This window comes from Cyprinus carpio, chromosome B13 (genome assembly GCF_018340385.1).
Source record: "Cyprinus carpio isolate SPL01 chromosome B13, ASM1834038v1, whole genome shotgun sequence".
NCBI classification, from domain to species: domain Eukaryota; kingdom Metazoa; phylum Chordata; class Actinopteri; order Cypriniformes; family Cyprinidae; genus Cyprinus; species Cyprinus carpio.
The window spans coordinates 21402358-21427460 of record NC_056609.1 but is presented as its reverse complement, the minus strand read 5'-3'; the positions used below and the strand labels follow the sequence as shown (position 1 = coordinate 21427460).

Genomic DNA, 25103 nt, shown 5'->3' with positions numbered 1-25103 from the left:
GACATATAGACAAAAGGAAGGAGAACAAGCAATCTTAACATTTGTTGTAACATAATACTTGTATTTGAAAAAGCACACACATTCATGGTTTGTTTATGTAAAGGGGTAATGATTCATTGATAGGTTGACGGTGGCAGCTGTCTGTATGACGACGGACAGCTGCATTGGTAAAGACAGCTGAACGATCGCTCAAACACATGTATGTGCTCATAGACACACACACACACACACACACACACACACACACACACACACACACACACACACACACACACACTTCTCTTTACTTTGTTCGGTTTACAAAAACAATAAACATGCACCTTACCATACAGGCTATTTGGTGGATGGGGCTAGTTGTCACTAAAAAAAACAACAACAACAACATATTTTTAAAACTGTAAGGTCAAAAGGTCAGTTATCCAAATGTGTTTTCCTCTAGCAATTGTTTTACATGGTGGCAAAAATCTTAAATTATAATATTTTGTGAATTCTATCCTCTAAAATTTTAACATGTTTGTAGACACTATCAGGTAAACAAATTCTTGGTAGTTTTGTTTTACTGTGTTCACCTAAAGGGATAGTTCACCCATATATGAGTTTCTTTCTTTTGCTGAACATAGAAGATCTTTTGTAGAATGCTGGTAACCAGAAAATTGATGGTAGCCATTGACTTCCATTGTATTTTCCTCCATACTATTGGAGATATTGGTTACAGTAAACTGTTTGGTTACCAACATTTTTCAAAATAGCTTTTATTTTCTATTTTTTCTAGTGTGCAGCTTGTGATCAAATTGTTCATAAACCAACCCACCCATCACTTACATGTCTGAAAACTGCAGTAAATGTTGCTACATTTAATGAACAATAACTGTGCATTATTGAGTTCATACAAAACAACAAAATTTATTAAAAAAATAAATACAATTTATTGAGTTTGTTCAACATAACATTATTTGTTTAAACAAACTTCCTATCTCATTGTACAAACATTGGAAACATTTTTCTTATTTTAAAGTAATTCAACAAATTTGTTTATTTATGTACTTAAGGTGAAATTGATCTGAATTGTGTTCTCAGGACAAGGGCATTTTCTATAAATATCACTAACCCTGAGCTTTTAACCACTACACATCATCATCAACTGTGAGCAACTTCTACACAAGTGGTCTTGAATCACACAGATTTAGACATTGATAGAGTAAAGATAGAGCTATACTCAAAAAAAACTTATAAAAACACATCCAAAAAAAAGATCATATCTTATAACATTTTCCACCATTTTTTTTTTCATTTATACACACAAATGTAGCAGAATGGAGCCAAAAGTATTAGCTTTTGCTTTTAGCTTTTAGACCAATAGAGAATGATCTATGTATACATCACAGGTTCAGTCTACAAAGAATACAAACTTAAAAGCGTCATTTTTGGTAGTGTTGCAAAACAGTATTTTCAAATATTTTGAGTTTATTATTTCTAATTTTTATTCTATCTAGAAATAGTATGTGACATCAAATCCTGTTGCGAAAATTTGTTGCAGGATCAGAAGTGTGACCGCAACTTTAGTGAGAGATCTAAACTGTGCAGCGGTGGGATGTCCTGGAGGAAGATTGAGACATGATGCCACATGAATGTCTGTATTACCATTCTTCTGGAAGGATAGAGACAGGAATAGCCAAGTAAGTAAAAATGTGCGTGTGTGCCTGAGTGTCAAATAGCAAACTGTTGTTTTTTTTTTTTTTTTTTTTTTTTTCTGCATTACTGTAAGGATGGATCCACCCTAAAATGGAGAAAAAGAAAGGAAGAATTGCTTAGCTCGTATTAATTACCTGGGATAGCACTGGATATGAGATCTTAATCACATCAGTAGAGAGGTGAACGCAACACCCTCTGTCTCAGGGCCTGGAATAACGCAGGTCTTTTCTTGTCCCAACATCAAATGAAAATTACTCCAGCAGTTTTTTTTTCTTTTTTCCAAATAGAAATTTAATTCAGGGTGTGGCGTGTATGTGTGTGTGTGCATGTTAAATGCAATCCATGTCGCTACATGATTTTTGTAAGCACAGATCAACTGAACACACACATGCTCGGGTGCTTTTGTAAAGTTTAAGCTTGTGACTCAGCCTGACAAAACCTCTGTAGTTTGAAAGATTTCATTCACAGTACGTTATTTTTCAGTTTGAACAGAATTTAATATACAGTATGTTTATATTTCTTGATGTAAGTATGCATCTTATATGATACTGTTATACGTCTTGCTTTGGGCCACTTCAAATCGCTTCTTATACTCTGAACTCTGTGATGTGATAATGTGCTGAGATATGCTAGAAACGTCAGTGGCGTCTTCTGTAATAGTCCTGGAGAATGTTTGATCTAGACCTGCACGGCTCTTCATATATGGCACGAGGTAAGAGGGCAGATCAAAACATGCCCAAGAATGCAGAGCAGGAATTTAATGATTAATCGGGGTAATAATACAATCACTGTACATTCAGTTTCTCAGAAACTCACACCTGAAATGGGCAATTATTTGTGCTTGAAGCAAAAGTTGTTTTTTTTTTATTTAACAATTATGCAGTATTTCATTATTTGGTTTTGTTTTGAAGTTTTTGGTTTTAGGAAGAGAGGAGTTTCGATTGGCAGCTGCTGTGTTTTTTTGCCAGCACTAGATGAATGAAGTTCAGTTAAGAGCAAGAGGAATTCTGGGATGTGTTTAATGCCAGCATGGAGTCTTAAACCCGCAGAGGGTCTTTAGCAGCTGTTTCCACAAATAATTAAGGTATTGAGACGAGTGAAACACAGGCTTTGACTCATCTTTAGTCTCCCACTGCATGGAAAACCAAGCATGGATCCCTCAGTGTTTCATATACTGGTCTGCATTTAAAATAAAATATCCAACACTTCAACAGCCTCAACACACAGACTAATAAAAGTGTAAACAGTTTACTTACAAAGCTTTGGATTGACTGCAAATGTAATGTCAGGTCAAATAAGTACTGTGCTTTTTTCTTAGAATTTCTCATTTCATTTATTCATTTTGCGATTTCTACTTTCTTTTTTGTAATGTTCAGAGCTTGTCTTTTTATCCGAAACTTGCGTTCTCATTTTCAATATTTAATTGAAATCAAAACAACATAAATGCAGTAAGTGCCCATTTTAGTACATAAACAATGGAAATGATTTGAACCCTTACACAATTTTTCCAAAGTGCATATTGTTGGGATGTTAAGAAATCTTAACGTACATTGCAGCATGAATATATGTTGTGGTTACTGTTCTTTTATGCTCTTTATGGTTAGTTATTTGTGTTGTGAACAAAAAATTTGCTTGAATGAAGGAAGCATCTTGATTTTAGTGAATGTACAAATTGAAAATGTGAAAAAGTGTTACTTAGGACACTTATTAAGACAATAGCTTAGAGAACTTAAAAACTTGAATGCATCATGTTGCCTTGAATTTTTAATTCCTTTTTGCAGTATATATGAGTTAAATGTGCAATATTTCTCATGGACTTTTGTAGCATTTTCAGTTGACTCGATGGAAGCCTAAAACATTAATGTTCTCTACTACTTCAGTTGTATTGATTGTTGGAATTAATTTTGAGTGAAGACAACTTAAAAGCAAGGGCACTTTTTACAGCTTCTTACAAAGTTACAGTTTCTGATTTCTTTTTGTTTTCTCTCTCACTTTGTCATTCTCTCTCAGCTTATAAAACAGGAATTTGAGGTGTACCTCAAGTTTCAGGTACCAAAGACTGAGCTGCCAGATTCCTGTAAGCACCTTCCACTGCTGGCAGAACAAATGTGTTCACTAAATTCTTTTCTTTATGTCTGTGCATGCAGCTCAGATTGTGAATCTGATACCACTGCTGACTCAGCAATAATACTACAGCTTAGTATGGAGCCAACATCCAACAAATCAAAACTCGCTAGCTCATACACACACGCTAAAGTACCTACACGTAAACCTACTACTGTTGGCATTAGCAGTCAAGTGCACTTACTGTCTCTTCATATAGTAAGCTTACCAGCACCTGCTCTCCCCATGACGTATACTGTATATTGCAGTACGGACAAAAAAAACAAAAAAAAACAGCTCCTAAAATAGACACCTTTCCACTACCACAGACATGTTTCAGGATAAAGTCATTTCAGCACAGAGTTCAAACCAAGGGCACCAGGCCAACTAACAAGACCTGAAGGTGCAAAACCACAGACTTGGGCTCTTCAACTCCAGTGCCCTGCAGTAGATGGCATATCCCTTTAAGTCATTTTTAGAGCATAACAACCCCAGTCTCGTGAAACTAGCATGAACTGGCATGAACTTGTAACAAACAGTCCACTGAAGGAGTTTAAGAACTCATGTGCAGTTTATTCAGAAATAATCCCAAAATACAAACAAATACAAAACAAAGACTTGACTTGACATGAACAGACTTGACTTGGCATGAACAGACTTTACTCGCCAACAGCAGGTTACAACATCAATACTTGACAAAGGACAAAGGCATCGAGGGCTATTTATATCAAACAATACAGGTTACATGAGACCAACCAATAAGAGACAAGACACATGACTGAGACCACCAATGAGAACATGACACATGAACCTAAGAACTAATAGCAGGATGACATGAGGGCAAGGGAATCACATGATGAAAACATGAACATGAAACGAAACCCAAAACCCCCCGTTACAGACCTAGCATCTTATTTCCATGATAAAATCAGTGTTTGGGTAAACTACACTATATAATTCAAAAGTTTTTTTTTAAATGTTTTTGAAAGCAAGTCTATTATGCTCACCAGGACTACCAATTTACTTAATAAATGTACAGTAAAAACTGTAATATTTTGAAAAATTATTGCAATTTAACTTTTAACTGTTATCTTAATATATTTTAAATGGCAAAGATGAATTTTCAGCAGTCATTGCAGTCTTTAGTGTTACATGGTTCTTCAGAAATCATTGTGATGATTTGGTGCTCAAGAAACTTTTCAAGAAATATTATCAATGTTGAAAACAGCTGTGATGCTTTTTTAGGTTTTTGAAAGTAAGTATTTTATAGGACTGCCAGCTTATTTAATAAATATACAGTAAAAACTGTAGTATTCTGAAATATTATTGCAAGTTAACTGTTTCAACTGTTATCTTAATATATTTTAAAAGGTAATTTATTCCTGTGTTGGCAAAACAGTATTTTCAGCATCATTACTCCAGTCTTCAGTTTAACATGATTCTTCTGAAATCATTCTAACATGCTGGTTTAGTGCTTAAGAAGCTTCTTATTATTATCAATGTTGAAGACAGTTGTGATGCCTTTTTAAAAAAATCTTTACTGGTTGCTTGCTAATGCTTTACACCCTCATCCTCCAGAAAGATCCGGTAATCCAAGGTGAATAGTTCTGAAAAGAAATGGAGGAATTTTTTATGTGGGTGTGTCTTTTTTTCTTTTTTCCTTGGGAAATTAAAGCCCTGAGACCCAGGATGAGTTAGAGCAGGTTAATCTTTAAAAGAGATGATACACATCGATACTCCGACTGAGTCAAAACAAAACCCTTGTTATCAGCCTCTGCAACTCTTAGAGGATTCTTCTCCAGCTCTGTGGATTTCACTGTCATGCATGATGTCAGCAGCTGACCGATGAGGCATGAGCTTGTGTTTTGGAATGGAAAAGCTAAATGAAGACATCACAAATGCTACATGTGAAATAAAAGTGTAAACCTCATAGGTACAAAAGTCTTTAATAAATACTTGGGAAAATCAAACAGATTTTACAAATTAAATGCCAGATTTAGTATGAGCATCAGTGCATGTAGAACTAATCACAGCCGGAAATGTGATGGACAAGTTTTCCCATGTTAGGGGAGTTTCAATTCCTTAATATTATAATAATGAAACTTTTATTGAGTGACATGATTCAGAATGTAATCTCATCTGAATTACTGTCACATTTTGCATAATCCAATCATTTATATATTCAACTGTATTATGTTTTTCTGTCCTCTAAAGACACCAAATGAAACAAATGGCAATGTAAAACATCACAAATTCCCTTCATTCAGCCATAGCAACATGCACTGATACAATTTTTCTGACCTTCCAGAAATCTTAATTGCATTTGATTTGACCCCAAACAAATATGACAGAACAGCTCATGAATAAAGGAGGGAAAATACCCCAGCCACCCCAGACAAGGGAGGATTTCTGATAACATAAATCCTTACTCATAGTGTTCTTTTGAAAAAATGGTATTATAGTATCATAGTACCATTTTATAAATAAAAAATCTGATATTCAACACAATACTCAGACAGAAGATACACTTTGAACTCAAGTGTTCTCTGTCTTTGACATGGGTCAATACTCTGGTCCATTTGTGGTTCATTTTGAATTGTAGCATAATAATACAAAGCAACGATGTTCTGAAAACATAAAAAAAATCTTCCAAAGTCTTCCAACATCTAACTTAAAAACCTGGGACACTAATATAAACACATAATTATATCATGGCTGACAGTGGCTTGAAAATGCAAAGTGCCACTCAAACATGCAGCATATTTCTTTGAAGTCTTTGAGTCTTTCTCCAGTGAAGTAATGTAGGCCTTCAGAAGAAGTCAGCATTTGATCAGTGGCAAAACATTCTTTCAGCATGGTCAATGTGTCCAATCCTTAGTCGACATTCATTAGGAAAGTCATAAAACAACACAGATAATCTATTCTAACATGAAGATAGATCATCTATTGTTTAAAGTATTTTTTATAGTCTCCACAGATAGACTACCAACCTGTGGCCATTTTACATATTTATATATAAAACATTTTCTGACCAACATAAATAAAAGGAATGACACTGTTGAAAAGGAGACCGACTAAAGGAGAGAATAAGAAAATGTAATAATTCTAATAATGACAATGATAAAAAGGTGTCACATAACTTACTAAACTCGAATATACACAGCTGTCTTTTTCCACTATTTACATATGTACATATGAATATTTTTTCTCAGTGATTAAACAATTAAAATCATTGTCCCCTACTGTGTGACCAAAAACCCAAGTGTTTTGTGACAACACAATAGTGCAATGACAGAAGTGGCCCTTGATTCTTTACATCATGACTGTCACTTGAAAAAAAAAAAAACAGAAAAAAAAAACTTATCAGTCAAAATACTCTAAAAAAAAAACTGACCAATAATTTCTAACCATCAAGAGCTGAGTAAGAGTGTATCAGTCAAAATACTCTTACTGTCTGGACTACGAGTACCAATTCCCAAAGGTGAATTTCAATATAAAACATAAAAGTAAACCTTTTATACTTTACAGTCTCTAAGTTCACCGAAAAATGAAACTTGTCATCATTTACTTACCCTCATGTCATTCCAAATGTTGTTTTATTCTCTTTTCTGTGTAACAAAAATGAATGAGGACCGAGGCTGTCGAGCTCTTTAAAAAGTCTTCTGATATCATACAAAAGATTTATGTGAAGGACAAACTTCAGACATTATTCACATAATGTCTTGATATACATCCTTAATCTCCTTGTTGAGAGTGTTAGAGATTTTCTGATTCGTGAACAAACAATTCTTTTGAGTGAATCAGATGATCCAGTTCAACTCTGAATGATCGGGTTTTCACTCACTGAAAAACAGGTAAACAGCCCAACAAAAGGAGAGCTATTAGTGAATAATGATGTATATTTTGGTCTGTTTATCAGCAAAGCTATCACATGACTCCAGATGACTTGGAATATAACATATCGATTTTATATTTTACACTTATGATACTTTTATGGTGCTTTTGCATCACTTTTAAAGCTTGAAAGCTCCAGTTCTTGAGTGACTTCCTACACTCTTATGTAACTTGTGTTTTACAGAAGAAAAAAGTCATATAGGTTTGGAATGACATGAGGGTGAGTAAATGATGACTGAATCTTCCTTTGGGTGAACTACCTATTTAAGTGTGTCAATAGAATTTGTTAACAAAAACAAGAACCAACATATGTGTATTATTATGCAAAATGTATATACAAGGTAAGCGCTATCATGAAGGTTCAATGAGACACTTGTGTATATATACCTCTGGAAGATTTAACAGCTACTAACACTTGAACTTGGGCAGGTCTGGACATAATCAAAAACACTTTAAAGCTGCCTATCGCTGATTCCGCCTTAGCCCCAAGGGTCAAAGGTCGCGCCACAGTTCACAGACATAATCTCAAAGTTCAGCTTTGTGTAAAAATGTCCTTCTTTTTAATGAAAAGAGTGAAGTGTAAACAAAACAAAAAAAGGATTTCTTTGAATGTCTCATTTGCTGACACAAATCCCTGTTTCATTTGACTACCCAATGATGGAAAAAGGATAAAAACACCAATCGCACAAGCCCAAAACCTTTCAGATCAGACAGCAAAAAAATACTTATATTTTTGTCCAGTTTGTCTGGTACTTTCATACGTAATGATCTTTCATGTGCTCGCTTACACTCTCATTCACATTGTTCTTGCAGCGATTGTCTTTGCTGCTGTAGTGTGTCCTGTTTGGCTGATTTTGGGCTGTAGTGTGAATAGTATACACCGCGTCCCCTTTAGTGTACGCAAGAGATGAGCACTTATGCAGAACCAGCCCTCTGTCGCTCTCTTCATCTCCTTCTTCCTCCTCTTCCTCTCGCTCGGCACCGTCTCCAACCCGATCCAGAGGGTAAAGCAGGTTCTTGTTCTCCTGCAGCGGGTCTGTGTTGTCTTTGTAAGGCGTGTGAGTGCTCAGTAGTGTCCCGCGCTGGTTGTTGATGCTCTCCTCTGTTTGTGTGTCCTCTCTTTGTCTCGCTTTCCAGCGTCTCCTGAACCACCAGACGCAGACGATGACACATGAGATCCATAATACCACAAACAGCACACACAGCAACGGAATGAGGTAACCTTTAGAAAGAGACAAAAAAAAGACATGAAACATATTCACTACCATTTTAAAATTTTTGAATTAAAAAAAAAATAATTCTTTATCAAAATAAATGGATCAAAAGTGACAACAAAGACATAAATATTGTTACAAAAGATTTCGATTTCAAATTCTGTTCTTTTGAACTTTCCATTCATTAAAGAATCTTGAAAATGTATTGTCGTTTCCTCAAAAAAGTTTTTTCAATATGATAAAAAAAATGTTTCTTGAGCATCAAATCAGCATATTACAATGATTTCTGAAAGATCATATGACACTGATGCCTGGAGTAATGATACTGAAATTTGATAGCTTTCACAGGAACCTAACCCTTCTAAAATACACTAAATTAGAAAACATCTTACTAACCCCAAACTTTTAATTAATATTATTGTTATTATAATATATGCATTTAAATTATTTTATAAATTAAATCATAATTATTTAAAAATATACTTATAATCATAGATTTATGTTTTGATGTCTAAAAGAGACGCATCTGACTCACCGACTTGGGGATGTGGATCCTGAGTGTCAACTCTGACCTCTCTCACAGCCAACAGCAACGTGCTGTTGTGAGGTTTGGACAGAACATCAATGATGGAGCGGACAACATCCTGTATCTGAGCTCGTCCCTCAACAAAGGTGTTTTGCTCATATGACTGTGGAAAGCAAAGCAGAGAGAATGAAAAAGAGCAAATGAAAATTTGCAAAGACTCAAGTCCTTTCTCTTAGCTATAGTCCTGATGTTTTACTTGCATTCACATAATTATATCACTTGTTGGGAAACTCCAAAACAACAACAACAGAGTCAATGTAATGCTATTTGGCCCCAAAAAGACAGTACACAATGGTAGAATATCTGTAAACTGTAAAATGAAAAAAAAAAACAACAAAAACAACTAAGTGTCAAATTGTTAGAGAAACACAACCTCACAACTGAAACAGGCAGATACAAAAAAAAAAAAAAAAAAAAAAAAACAACCAGGAAAAGTTTAACCACAAAATAAAACATTTGATTATGTAACAAGCAATGAGAAAGTCCCTGCCCTATTAGGTTAACTTATAACAGAAAATCTAATTTGAGTCTGGAAATAAAATTGTGATGTAATATTTCTTCCCTTAGTTTTCATAAGAAAACATACTTAAATTGAAATAAAAAAAATAAAAAGTACAGTCAGAAAAAAGGGAAGGAGGAATGATAGAGACATAGTGGAATGACAGAGATAGAAAGACAGCGTAAAATAGGAGGAAATTTAGAGTGAGGAAGAAAAAATAATAGCAAGATCAGAAATGAAAGAAGTTAGACATGACTGGGCAAGTTATTCACCTTTCCCTTAAATTTCATGACCAGCCACATGTTATTTGTCTGTGGTAATAGTCAGGGTATAACCACGCTGGAGTCCGCGGGGGACGTCCCAATGCTGAGCTTATAACATCAGCACAAAGCACAGCCTTATGAGGGCTCACACCATAAAAGGTTACCACTCCTTTTCCGGAAAACTTTCAATGTTACAAAATAAATCTTAATAGCATTACAACATCATAGAAAGAGTAGAACTAAGATTCTGGCCATTAAGGGCTTAAAGTAGATTGCCAGACCTTTCCCCAAGAGTCTGCATTACTACAGCAATGGAGTGAGTGAAGGAGATAAAGAGAAGGACAAGAAGGTCCAGAGCAGGACAGGTGAGGTATGTTAATGGATGAAAAGCTGGATTTTTGATGTACAAGAAACATTTAGATGAGAGAATTGAAAGAAAATAAGTCACAAAAGAATTCACAAAAAGATCAGAGAAAGAATCAAATTTTACAAGCTCTCTTTGGAAGCCGTTTGACTCTGATTTAAAGGGCCTTTTTTTAAAGAAGTGCAAACTGGAAGAACGGCAGGGAAATGTTTTAAAGGACAGACGAGACGGAAAGAAAGAAATAAACACTCCGAAGTGAAGGAAAACAGATGTTATGGTTTCAGGAAGAGCATGTTATTGCATGAAAAAAAAATCTGTATTTTGATGCACACTGTTTTACACTGCCTTCAAGTTATGTTAGAGTAATTGCTTTTACGAGATAAGCACATATAAATGTCGCCACAGTTGTGTTTAGCAGCAGGAAACTTGGGATTTTCTTCAAGGCCCCCTTTCCAAGTAAAAAGTTTGTATTTGTTGGTATTTGAAAACAGCTTCTAATAAATAATGAACTGACAACTTGAGGTACAGCAACAAGAAACAGTTAAATCTTCATCATTAACCTTCTTTTATGTTCAGTCTTTTTAACAGTGTTATTATATGACACATCAAGATCTGAGACTGAAAACGAGTACCAAGCAGACAGGGACTGTTTACAGCAGATGAGGTAATTTTATAGGTTTAACGACTGATGATTAAAGAGAGTGAGCTCACCATAGCAACCACCACTGCATTTTGGCTGGAAGGTGATTGGTCGCAAAGAATGGAAAGGGTGTGGTCTTTGGCCAGAGTTCGTGTGATTGGCAGATACGTTAGCTCTGTGCAGACTCCTTCAGCAGTAGTGCCCTGTTAAACAAACCCAACACATTTTGAATGGAAAAATTAAGTGTGTCTGAGATAAAGAGCTGTGCATATCTGACTTTCAGTATTTTAGCATTTACTAAATGAAAAACTCTTACCTGCGGGACAGTGTCAGAGTCAAATACAAGCGAAACACGAGCACATTTGTCGTCTAGGTAGCCGTTGTTGGGTAGGCACTGAGTGCCGATGGGCTGTAGACCTTCATGAGTGGCGCATATACCCAGATGATTGCATGGTGGACGAAGACAAGACAGGAAATGATGCTCTACACACTCCTGTCCAAGTGGACATAGGGGGCGCTGTGGCTCACCAGAGTCTGACTGCAACAAGCAGGGCTGAAGACCACAATGCACCTGTGGTCACAATAAAAAAATCTTAATGAAGTATCTATATCTACATGGAGAGAAAAATAAATAATAATAAAAATAACAAATAAATGATAACATAAAATGATGTCCTTAATGCATTTTCACCTTTTTAACTTCACCTGACAGTTTTTTACTGAATGTGACTGCAATTGGTATTTGATTGGTACAGAAGCACAGTCTGAGGGAGCTTGTTGGACTCACTTTAGTGCACCTGATGTTTCCGTTCATGCACTGACAGCTGTTGCAGCCATCCTCCCAGCGATCACCGTGATTAGCCTGAACCCCAGAGCGATCGCATGCCTTTCCAACACCAATAACTACAGATGAAGAGAGATGGAGAGAGAAAGACAGAGAAAGAAAGAGAGGTCAGATTTTAAACATTATAGTAGTTTAAAAGTTTGGAGTTAGTAAGATTTTTTTAATTAGTATTTCTATTCAGCAGGGGTACATTAACATGATCAAAAGTAACAGTAAAGACATTTATAATGTGCAAAATAAATGCTGTCCTATTGAACTTTCTATTCATCAAAAAATCCTGAAAAAAAATATTTGGGTTTCCACAAATTGATAAAAAGCCTAAAATTTGCATTTTAAAATGATTTCTTCATTTGACACTTAAGACTGGTTTCAGCTTTGCCATTATAGAAATACATTAAATTTTAAAATATATTAAAATAGAAAAGAGTTATTTAAAATTGTATTATAAATTGTATAGTAATACTATTTCACAGTATTACTATTTTTACAGTTTTTTTTTTTTTTTTTATTAAATAAAATGCAGTGAGATGGAGCAGGGACCTCCATTATATCTTAAGTCACTGGGGTATATTTTTAGCAATAGCCAAAAAAACATTGTATGGATCAAAATTATCGATTTTTCTTTTATGCCAAAAATCATTAGGATATTAAGCAAAGATCATGTTCTATGAAAATATTTTGTGAATTTCCTACCATAAATATATCACAACTTTTTCACCATAAATATTTTCACAAATTTTTGATTAGTAATATGCATAGTTAAGAATTCATTTGGACAAATTTGAAGGCAATTTTATCAGTATTTTGATTTTTTTGCACCCTCTGATTCCACATTTTCATAGAATAGTTGTATCTCGGTGAAATATTATCCGATCCTAATAAACCATATATCAATGGAAAGCTTTCAGATGATGTATAAATCTCAATTTTGAAAAATTTACACTTAAGACTGGTTTTGTGGTCCTGGGTCACATATATTGTACATAACTGAGTGGTGCATTTTACACCTGTCCTATTATAATATGCATCAAATAATAATATGCCATCCCATCATTTCAATAAATAAATAATCATAACATTTTACTAAATGCATTTTAATTTGTAAGGGACAATGAAACATTTAGCTGAATGCATTTAGCTGTATTTTAATTTTATTTTTTTACACACAAAAGTTGGCAAGCCTGTGCAGAACCACCACAGACCCCTGTTGAAAGCCAATGAAACAGGCAATTTAGTCTAGTCCAGTTTTGTTTGGCTGAAGTTAAGGTGGGCTCAAACAACATGATTAGACAGCAAAGATTTTCAACACTTCATTTCTCATAATGCAAACAAGTAGGGTGGTCTGTCAGTGGGAACTCACACTCCTGGCAGCGCGGTCCAGCTCGTCCCATGGGGCAAAGACAGCGATATCCATTAATCTCATCCACACATGTGGCTCCATACGAACAGGGAGAGGACTGACACTCATCTATGTCTGAGATCGAGTGAGTGACAGAAGTAGAGAGTGTTAGTCTGAATGTATCGAAAGTAGCATCAGATCTTTCTTCCTTACTGTGACATACACCTGAGTGAAATGGCTCATCGAAAAAGAAAAAAAAAAGTAGGATAAAGACTTCAGTTCATTTGGTTTTGACTGGATGTGAATGCATGCTTGCAATTGATTGTAAGAAAGCGACACATATCAACAGAAAGAAGTCTGTCATTTCACAAGAAGACTAATATTTGATTGAAAAATTATGAGCTCAATTTTTAAAATGAAGCACATGGATATTTATATTTAAAAATGACACAATTGACACAGTGTATGAAGTGTGTAATTTTTGCATTACTAGTTGCACTAAATGGAACTGCAAAAACAACGTCTATATTCAAACTGGTTTTCCAAACATTCCACTTGTAAATTATTATTTAATATTAATATTATTTTTATATTCATTTAAATAATAGTATTTATGGTAAGTATTTTATTTCTCAAATGTTTTAATAATAAAAAAACTTTAAGGAATGTCATCTCATGAATATTCATAGTCATATTTAGAGATATTTGTATGTTTATTTACTCACTGATTCGACAGTCAGGTCCTGCAAATCCATGTGCGCACTCACAGCGAAACCAGTTGACCCCATCCACACACTGTCCCCCATTATAACTACAGAAAGAGAGGGGCAGAGAGACAGTATCTGAGTATATCTTAACAGCTTAGCAAGATAAAGATGCTACAGGTGCATTAATTAGTAGCTTCCTTCCCACGTTAGATGTATGTGTTTAGACACATATTCTATATTCAGATTCAAAAGTTCAAACAAAGTTTTGTGAGTGACATGTTTACGGGAGCGATTGTTTTGTTCTCTTTTCTGTACTTTTGTTCACTTCCATTATCTGTTGCATCACTTACCATGGATGAGGGTTGCAGTCATCAACATCTGAAAACAGAATGAAAACATCTCATAAAAGCAGAACTACCAGATGATATATCAGAACTAGACCTGTCAGGGCAAATCACAGCCTGCCATACATGTGGGAGTAAATCACATTTACACATGCACAAGGTTTAGTTAATGGATATTTTGGTAAAAGAGAAAGAGTTGGGGGAGATTGATAAGTGGGCATGGCCTTACCTTGAGCACAGGTAGGCCCCTCCCATCCATCTTTACAGATGCAGGTGAAGACGCTGCCCCCTCCAATACAAGTCCCGCCATTTAGACATGGACCAGATTCACACGAGCTGTTCATGGCTAGAGAGAGAGACAGAGATAGTCAGAAAAATATAGATTAAATGAGGTCAACATGGAGGTGTTCTGGCTTCTATCTCACCTGTGTTACAGGTACTGCCACCCCATCCAGAGGGACACGCACATCGGAATGAGTCTCCATGATCATAGCATGTACCTCCGTTAGCGCATGTACTGGAATCACACTGACTGTCTCCTGTAACATTAACTCTATTTTAAGTACAACTGCATAAAATTTAATGCAAGTTTAAAACTAAAACATGCATTCACTTACGTGAGTTACACGTCTTTCCTTTCCAATTGTCAGTGCAGCGACAGAAGAAATCGTTCAGCAGATCAGTGCACATACCTCCATTTAGACAAGGCTCACCGCTACACTCATTCACCTCTGAAGAGAAGATTATAATTACTATTATTAAATATTATACATCATCAGTAGCAGTAATTTAGGTTGGAGTACTTTAATTATATTATTTTAATGGCAAATTAGAAAAATAGCTGTACAGCTTAAATTTTTGTCAAAATAAATCTCTATGGACTAAATGTGTTTAGAGTTCCACTACTAAAAGAAACAGTAGTTAAGTTAATTAGTTAAGCATGTAGAGCTGATATTTTTACCCAGCTCACAGAGTTGCCCATTAAAGCCAGCGGGACAGACACAGTGAAAGGAGTCGATGTCATCTATGCATGTTCCTCCGCTCTGACAAGGAGATGATGCACAGTCATTTACATCTGAGAGAGAAAGCAGAAAAGAAATCCCCATTAATTGGTGTGTGTACTATAAATACTGGCATAAAGCTGTAATAATGGTGTGTGTTAAAATTTGCGTAATATTACTCACTCTCATGACAGTATGTCCCAGTGAATCCTGGGTGGCAGGAACAAGTGAAGTTTCCTCCTGACTGACTGATGCAGCGCCCGTGAGGACCACACACATTTGATAAGATGTGCCGAACCGCTTTTGCTGTGCCATTGGTTGTCACGGCAATAGTACAACTGTCAATCACTAATGAGGAAAAAGAACATCATCTAAAACAAGATTAACCAAACATTGACATTAATGTCAGGAGGGGATATACAAAAGGGGAAAAATTAATAAAACAGAGTGTCTATTTACACTAAGTGCAAAAAGCCCACCTTGTTGGCAGACGCTATTTGCACTAACTCCGCCTACCAATGTGTGGTTGGGCTGGACAACATTACAAAAGATGGCCATCAATTAATGGCTTCAGTGCTGTGGGTGATAAAGCACTTAACGCATTCTTTATGACGCAAGCGACCTGAGTTCGAATCTGCCTTTTGCCGAACTCTTTCTTCTCCCTTTTCACATCTCTTATTACATTGGAAACTAAATTATTTTCAGTAAAAACAAGGAAAAAAAAAAGAAAAGTTTAAAATAAATAAAGTATCGGGTAGGGTTAGGGTTAGGGTAAGTGTAGTAAGGGCTTTATAGTCCCTATATGGCAGTATCTATTTAGTAATTCTACAAAAAATGGTAATTTACACTCAATACGTTATTATTGCATACTGTTTTATAATGTACTACATTTGAGGTGCAGATATTTGCCACTATTTGCAATAAGTAGTATAAATAGCAGAAAAAACTGCTATTTTTACATAGTGTAAATAGAATTTACATAGTGTAAATAGAATATATCGCTATATGCATTTAGTGTAAATAGCATATCACTAAGAAAATACTTCTATTTTCACTTAGTGTACATAGAATACATTGCTATTTGCACTTAGTTTGCACATCTATTCCACTGGCGTAATAAAATTAATGGAAAATAAAATCAATTAGAAATAGTAGTTAGCTTGTGTATATCAATACGCAACTTTGATCTAATGCATTCGCTGGGAATCAAATAGCGCTGTGCTCTACTAACTGAGCTAAAGGAACATCATAAATTTAATGAGGCCTTCAGTGAGGTCATTTGTCTACCTTGGCAGGTGCTGGTTTTGCAGTGGTCTCGTAGCTGACTACATGTCTTCCCTTCATATTCATCTGCGCAGGCACAGTAAAAATCTCCCTGCATAGAATGACACTGGCCTTTATTCTGACATGGGTTTGGACTGCACAGATCCACCTGCACCTACAGAGAGAATGAGACAACGAGAGAGGAAATGAGTGATTGAGAAAGAGAAAGTTCATTGTGTGCATACTTTATGCAATTATTGGCCTCACCTCACAGTTGGTTCCGGTGTATCCGTACAGACACTCACACTCATAACCTGTGGCTAGTGAACGGCAGCGTCCACCATTCTGGCAAGGGGAGCTAGCACACCTGCTTTGCTGCACTTCGCAGTTTCTTCCCATGAAGCCCGGCTGGCACTGGCACACGTAACCATGACGACCATCCTAACAAAAACACACAGAGGTGGAGATGTTTCGCAGGTGTGTGGGACAGAAGCCCAAGTAAGCTTGTAAAAGTTAGGGAGTAAATAACCAAGAAATGATAACCTACTCCAATATAAATTCCATTACATGGAAAACTGAACAAAGAAACTAATTATTTTTGTCTGAGCAATACAAAAAAGGATACTGATAATCAAACCATTTTGGCTTCCATTGTATAGATTAAAAAACATTTCTCAAAGTCACAAGTAACAGAGTTAACTATCCCTTTAAGAATAACTGCATTGCCCAGATATTTTAATTATATAAGGATTTCTTTTTATCTTTACCATTTGCATGCTCACACCTGTGCCAACATTATTGATTTCTTGAGAAGAAACATGCAAATTTTGACGTAAGAAGTGTAACTTAAATGGATGCAAAATATGTATGGTTTGAGTTTAGGCTGTTCATGGTTTATTTCACTAAATTCTGCTATTCTGAAAAAAAATAAAAATCTTACAGTAGCACCATCAAAGGCAATAACAATCACAGAAATGTTAGAAAACCCATAAAGGGAGGAATTCACTGATGTCTTCAATAAATTCAGTAATGAATATGACCTCGAATTGCATCATTTATTTGCATGCACTGTGTTTTTAACCTAATTATATTACATAAATCAGAACAATAAATGTGCACTGTTCTGAGTGTTGGTTGTGGAGGATGCAGTACAACTGATTCAACCCAGAATGTCTAAACAGACATGCCAAATAAAACAGGCATATACCAACCTGACAGGTTCCTCCATTCTGACACTGACCGTAACAGCTGTTGACATCTGTAAAATAATCATCAACACAATCAGCACATTGTTCTGGTCCAAAATGTGTAAAAATTGAAAACAAGATCAAACCAGCTTTTAGACATGCAAGAGCAGGCAGATTAACAGAACACATGCACAATTAGGAGAAAACTCGTTGTAAGAGACAAAGCAATACAGATTAATCGAAGGTGGAAAATACATCTTTCTCAGATACTGCTTTCTCAGAAATGACCACATTTCTGTTATATACATTAACTGTAAAGACTGTGGTGGTCACTCTATTTTATGTAATTAAAAAGAAGCTTTTAAACTTCAAAAAGGACAAAAATGTACAATAAATGCATCATAAAAGTGGTCTTCTGAAGCTATATGATAACTTGTGTGTGATAAACAGAGCAATGTAACAGACCAGAATGCTTCTTTGTGAACGAATCATTTATTTGAGTCAGATATTTTCTAAGAATTAATTGATCCAGTTCACAAAACTGGTGGTAATGAATAATGACTTACATTTCAGCCATGTTTATAGTATGGTGGAAGAGAACATTTTCTGTTTTTGGATCATCATTAGGAATTTTTGGGTGCACTATTGCTTTAAAGCTGTTTCTGCTTCATGAATAACAAAGCAGCTTTAATCAGCATTAAAGAAGAGAAGGAAAAGCAAAAGTTGCTGCTTTGCTGAAAAAGAGTGAAAAGGTATAAGATATAGACTTTGTTGACTTTATAGAGTTTGTATACTGACTGATATTACAGTTCGGTCCCGCCCAGCCCGGGTAGCAGTTGCAATGATATCCACCAATTAGATTTTTACAAGCATAAGCATTTAGACAAGGTCTCCTCGTACACTCATTCACATCTGTTTGAGAGAGAAGAGGAGGATGAGAGGAGCTAAAGAGAGCATGGAAGTTCAAGCCCCACCACCAAGCACAAGCTCTTGGATATGTCAAACCACATAAAAAAACTCAGATTCCCATGATGCACCGTGGCATATTCACATCCTCTGTAAACAGCTTTACATTTTCCCCTGTATGTGTTGTAACTACAGTATCAGTGATATCACACCTCCAAAACACATACCAGAAGCTCATAAAAAGGAGGTAAAACTCTACTAATTATTCATGTTCTCTCATAAAAGCACTGAGACACCCTAAAGCAGTAGGGCGCAACAAGGGAGACTTCCAAGGGGGCTCAAGATGATTTAAAATGATTTAATATAAGGCATAATAAGCATAAATAGTTGGGGTGATTAAAAATAAGAAATATTTTTATTTTAGTTGCCTTATTTTTATTTCTTTTTTTTTTTCTTTTTTTTTACAAACCAGGTTTCTTGGAAAATGTTGATATATGAGGAAGCCTTATTTTGAAAGTGGGACTTCTAGACCTGGAAAAGTCATAAAGTTAAAAAATTTATAAAATCTTTTATGTCTATTTTTTATAATACATTGATATTTTCATTTTTATGTCAAGTAGAAATTGTGTGTAAAATATATTTAAAAAAATCTTTCATCTTTATCCAGTAAAGGGGGGTGGGGGGTACAAAAGTACATCCTGAGATTCTAATAAATAATAATAATTATATAGATTTATATAACAACATATATTTTAATTTAAAATAGTATTAATATCAATTACTGGTAGTTTAGTATGTTTTAACTTAATTATAAAAATAAAGACAGCAATATATTACTGTTGTAATTTACAATAGTTTTCTTATTTAATCATTATAATAATGAAATTTGCATTATAACTCTGAAACATGCAGAACATCTATACCCCATTTATTTACAGTATTTTTATTTTACATTCAATACTATTATTTAATAACTTTTTCAACAACTCATGAACCATGTGCAGGTCCCTTGCAAACCTCCATTTGGTAAACCCTGCCGATATGTTTAATGTTTAATAACATATTTAATATGTTAAATGTGTAAAGGTGACTATAATGTGTATAAAAATTGAACAAAAGTTGTGTGTGGCGCTGTAGCTATTTAGAACTGATGTTGTACCACAGATGAAATCGAACTCTCTTCTTAATCCTGCACAGGTAACAATGTCCGCTCCACACCTGAGAACAGAGTGCAACCTGGGAAACCCAACCCACCCCCATAACCAGACACCACGGCTACAATTCCACACTGTGCTTGTTTACAGGTTATAAAGCATTTCCTGTCACACTCGCAGCAGCGGAGTAAAATACTTCTACCACACCCCTTTTGAGCTTCTTTCTCCACCCCATGATCACTCTAATATACTTGCGCATAAAGATAAATTTAGCCCCTGTCTTGGCAGTTGCCAGGCCTGATGATATATATAGCTTTTCTTAAATCACCTAGGTCCAGTTACAGATAATATTCAGCTATCTGCCATGACCACACAGCCTCGGACGAAATTCCATATCACACACATACAGTACCCACAAACTCAGGTTAAATAAACATACAAGCACGCAATGCCAAAATATATACATAGTTGCAGGCATATCACACACTCATGCACTTGCAAAAAACAATCAAAACACACACTCTGTAACACAATCAACTGAGAGTAATTTGTGGTGTAAGATGTAAACATGGCATTCAGTTACACAATTCATTACATTAAACAAGCACTATGCATTGCACACTTAGAGAACTGCTGATATTTGAGAGGTGCCATCCGGCGCCCTATTTAGACATGGTACGATCCAGTTAAACATGGTACTGTTTTGTGGCCCCCAATAGATTTGAGCATAAAATCAATTATATGAATTCATGCACACACTAGGTCTCACCTATCTTACAGGTCTTGCTGGTCCACTGTGGGAGGCATAAACATTCGAAGCCGTTTTCCAGATCAAAGCAGGTCCCCCCATGAGCGCACGGGTTTGACGAGCACTCATCTTTGTCTGAAATGTGCACACACAAATGAAAAACATACAGAAAATTAAAATAAGCATGCATAATATGTAAATTTCTAGTGTAGTCTGCCTCATCAAGAGTCAATAAAAAGTGAATGACTTCTGACCTTTAGCACAAGTTGGGCCGTCCCACCCTGGGGGACATTGGCACTCAAACCCTGAAGCCAGCTCATGACATGTCCCGCCATTTGCACATGGGTTTGACATGCACGCATGCTCGGCTGTAAGGTACAAACACACACACATACACACATTTGGTAGACCTTGTTAAACTCAATGGCATAAGCATTTCTTATCTATATATTATTTTTGCTATTCCTACACTTTAATATTAAAAATATAAGTTTTGAGAATTATATGACCACTTTTGTCAAAGTTTTACTAAGCTTTCTTACCGATATGACAGTTTTTGCCAGAGTAACCCTCAGGACAGGAACAGAAATATTCATCTGGCTCTGTATTCAGACACGTGCCTCCATTTACACAGGGCTTGTGTGTGCCGCAGTAATTTAAATCTGTACAGAAACACATACATAAACAATACACAATCAATCTTTTCCAGCAGGAAAGAATATGGCAGAAAAAGCTGCAACACTCCACTCAAAGCAGAAAAATGTGTGTGGATGTCAATGAATGCCTAAAGTGAGAGGGAACAGACCTCAACTGCATTCGTTTACTATCTTAACAAAACATTTTTGAGCTGGTGATAACACCAGAAATCAACTACAAAAGGGTAATTTTTTGTTCAGATACTCTGTGAATTGAACACGTGAATTTCTGCGTTGGATCCCATATATGGCTTGTAGGTGGTCTTATTCAAATTGCTATCTTTCTATGTAGAAACCAGCTACAAATTCAGACTCAGACATCCCATAATAAACTGACTGTGTGGTTTTTTTTTTCAGCCATCCTTACCTAGCAGACACACAAACAACCAAACTAAATAAAAAAAAAAAAAAGCTTAAAAAAGATGTCCCCTTTAAAAGAAGGCAATTCAACCTACCTTTGTCACACAGAAGTCCTCCCCAGTTCTTCTCACAGGTGCAGGTCCAGGGTTTCACGCAGGTGCCATGCACACAGCCCGGGTACGGCAAACACTCATCACACAGTAGGCCCTGCCAGCCGTACTTACACCTAAAAAACCCAAACAGAGCATAAGCTGGTGAGTGTGTGTGTGTGTGTGTGTGTGTGTGTGTGTGTGTGTGTGTGTGTGTGTGTGTGTGTGTGTGTGTGTGTGTGTGTGTGCAATATTTCTGCACAAGCCTCCCTGAACTGAATCTATACCATTGAACACATTTATCAAAAACCTATTACATCATGTAAGCTTAGCATGATTTTCCACTTTCTTTAGAAAGATTTTTCTTTTTATTTACACATTTGAAAAGTCTTCCATTTCTCACAGAAATATTAGCAATTTTGATAGTGTCACACACTGCACATGTACATTACACCAGTAACTTTAAGAGAGGGAAGTCTGAGTATCACGGAGACAGGAGTGTAAACTTCTTTTCGGTTGCAGACACAGGTCATGACCTCTGACCCTTTTCTAATCTTAGACAGCAATGAATTCCAGACAGACTGGTGGTCAAAGGTCACTTCCACCTCACATACTTTAAAAGATGGTTGAATTAACACAGAGGAAAAGAAACATCACTCAGACACACAAAACTGGAGGTGACAATTCAAAACTGCATACTACCGTACTACTCTAATATTTCTGTGCCATTTTGTATAGCATACTTTATGAAACTTTCAGCATTCATGTACAGTAATACTCAGATGGTCACTTTACAATGTTTACTATATCAAAGAGCACACTTTTACTATGAACTAGCATTTTGAACATCTATATTGGCAAAATTAAACATGCAAATGTGAAGAGATCATGTGAGCTCATGTCTTTAATTGTAAACCTTACCATAGACACTAGAAATGTTTAATGCTTTAATTTTTATATATTTAAAAATAATATCCAGCGTATATCGCAGAGTATTCAGTAATAAGCAAGTATTCCATTCTGAAAATAGACATTTATGAGGGAGGCGGAGCTAATATTATCAAATTATCCTTCAGTTGTCTGCGCAGCTCATTCAAGACTATTTAAAGCTGCTGTGCATGCCAGAAAATGTGTGTGCGAAACAATTTTACTCTAACGAACAGACTCATTCATCTCGTCGGGATGCATGACCTGAGAATAGAGAGAGAGAGAGAGATCAACTAACACTTACACACATTCTCCCGGAGCGTCACAGATTCCGTGAAGCTCACTGCAGCCTTGCTTACAGATAGCTGAAAGACAAAGAAATTATGAATGAGCTTTATTAAATTCCTTTGCTCTCCTTTGATTTACACATGTAAATTACATTACTGATGACAACAGTAATAAGGTTTTCACACATATAATGAGTTTATTGCTGGAGGTCAAGGAAAAATTTAAATTTGATCATAAATGGGATGTATTACCTGTAAAAATATGAAGTTAAGGCTGGCAACGTAATCATATAAAATGAAGTGTAGGGGTGGGAATCTTTCAGTGCCTCGCGATTCAATTCATATTGATTCTTGGGGTCATGATTCGTTAAAAAATTTATTCTCAATTTTTCGATTTTTAATGATGATTCATGCTTTTTCATACATTTTTTTGTGAACTCTGGATGTCAAACGCACCAGTATTTTGATACAAAAATAAAATAGTATGTGTAGTCCTGACTCAAGAAATCAGTGTTCCCTATTAATTATTAACTTCCTAATAAATCAAAAATATTTTACACCTCCCATAATAACAAAATAATTAATATAATATTTTCCAAACACTTGCCCTCACGGAAAATGGGGCAAGATATATTTGTTTTTCCTCCTCCACTGCTGTTGCTGTTTTGTTCCGACAACATGTCATTATTATTATTATATTAATTAGAAAATAGATTTTTGACATTTGTGAATCGATTGGAATCGCTAGAAGACTGAATCGTGATTCAGTCGCATTCATTCATATGTGAATCGATTTTTCCGCCCACCCCTAATGAAGTGTCATTTGATAGAGATTTTGCTATAAATGTTTATGTCATGGATACTGTGAGTAAACATATGTATAAACTGCTTGAAGTTTTTATTATGTCGCTTGGGAAATTTGTACTCAAATTATTAGGCTAGGATTAGTTTTTTGCTGCAGTGATCAATAATGAATCAATTATAGATCAATAATTGCAATATTTCACTAGCATCTAAAGTTACAACTTTATTGTAAAAGCATTTATCAAGAAATAAAAGTATTGCCCACACCATAAGATGTCATTTTAACAGATAAAGAATCTGTAGTTTTTGCAGCCAAAAATTAATGTAAAACATAACATAAAACAACTTAGTCGGTATGAAACGGAAGATGTGATTATCTTTTGTTCCCTGTATATCCAAGTAAAATGGGTTTTTAACCTAGAAAAAATGTAGGGTGGGACTTGATTGCATTGTTAGATCACTGTCATTTGCTAATTGCTGCGATCTCATGTGAGGGTTAGCAAACTCGCACACCTTTTTTGCAGTCTTGCCCAGTCCAGCCCTCCATGCACTGCTGATTGCCAAACTGATCGCATGTGTAATGGCCAAAGTAATCATCTCGGGGGCGACACTGTTTGTTGCACTTGTTGCCGTAGTAATGGCGGTCACAGCGCACACGCACACTGTACTGGATGCTGGCTGTTCGGCCCTTGTGCTGAATGGGTTGTCGCTCCTCTCCGGGGTTCATTTCTCCACGATTAACACTCCTTTCGATCAACAGATCATCACCTATGAGAGAGACAAAAAACATTCATTCATATATACAGTATAGTGTGTGTGTGTGTGTGTGTGTGTGTGTGTGTGTGTGTGTGTGTGTGTGTGTGTATTACGAAGCACGGCCTGTCTTCCTGCTTCATTGGAACACACACTTGTCTCAGACTGCTTGGGAGCCAGTGAGGAAATAATACAATCAGGAACAGACCAGGAAGAACACCCCCCCCCCCCCCCCCCCCCCCCCCCCCCCCCCCCCCCCCAAAGTGCGAGAGAACACAGCATCAACAATGATTCAAATCTAATCTGTGCCGTTCATGAAGGTGGGTGTTGGCTTGAGATTCTCACATTGCAGCACTTTCTGTTCAAAACAAGAAATTCACACCTGATTAAATTAGCAATATCACCGTCTAGGGATATGATAGGGATATGGCTGAATGAGA

The 25103-nt window shown here is 35.9% G+C and overlaps 1 protein-coding gene across 2 annotated transcripts in view; it reads right to left on the bottom strand.

Moving 5' to 3' along the window:
- Positions 1-7292: 7292 nt before the first annotated feature.
- The window catches only part of LOC109055470 (protein jagged-2-like), a 36841-nt gene continuing 19030 nt past the window's right edge, over positions 7293-25103 (bottom strand). The window contains exons 4-26 of one of the 2 annotated variants that reach the window (XM_042737276.1): positions 24424-24678; positions 23124-23184; positions 21899-22029; positions 21291-21410; positions 21003-21116; positions 20770-20883; positions 18739-18852; positions 17965-18011; positions 17021-17194; positions 16778-16928; positions 15674-15838; positions 15451-15564; positions 15107-15220; positions 14915-15028; positions 14719-14835; positions 14496-14523; positions 14164-14249; positions 13460-13573; positions 12043-12158; positions 11572-11826; positions 11327-11458; positions 9439-9592; positions 7293-8911 (exon numbers count right to left, since the gene is read on the bottom strand). In XM_042737276.1, coding sequence (XP_042593210.1) covers positions 8445-8911; positions 9439-9592; positions 11327-11458; positions 11572-11826; positions 12043-12158; positions 13460-13573; positions 14164-14249; positions 14496-14523; positions 14719-14835; positions 14915-15028; positions 15107-15220; positions 15451-15564; positions 15674-15838; positions 16778-16928; positions 17021-17194; positions 17965-18011; positions 18739-18852; positions 20770-20883; positions 21003-21116; positions 21291-21410; positions 21899-22029; positions 23124-23184; positions 24424-24678 — 3257 coding nt within the window. In that variant the 3' untranslated portion in view covers positions 7293-8444. The remainder of the gene's footprint in view (positions 8912-9438; positions 9593-11326; positions 11459-11571; positions 11827-12042; positions 12159-13459; positions 13574-14163; positions 14250-14495; positions 14524-14718; positions 14836-14914; positions 15029-15106; positions 15221-15450; positions 15565-15673; positions 15839-16777; positions 16929-17020; positions 17195-17964; positions 18012-18738; positions 18853-20769; positions 20884-21002; positions 21117-21290; positions 21411-21898; positions 22030-23123; positions 23185-24423; positions 24679-25103) is intronic. The other variant, XM_042737277.1, reaches the window with a different exon arrangement.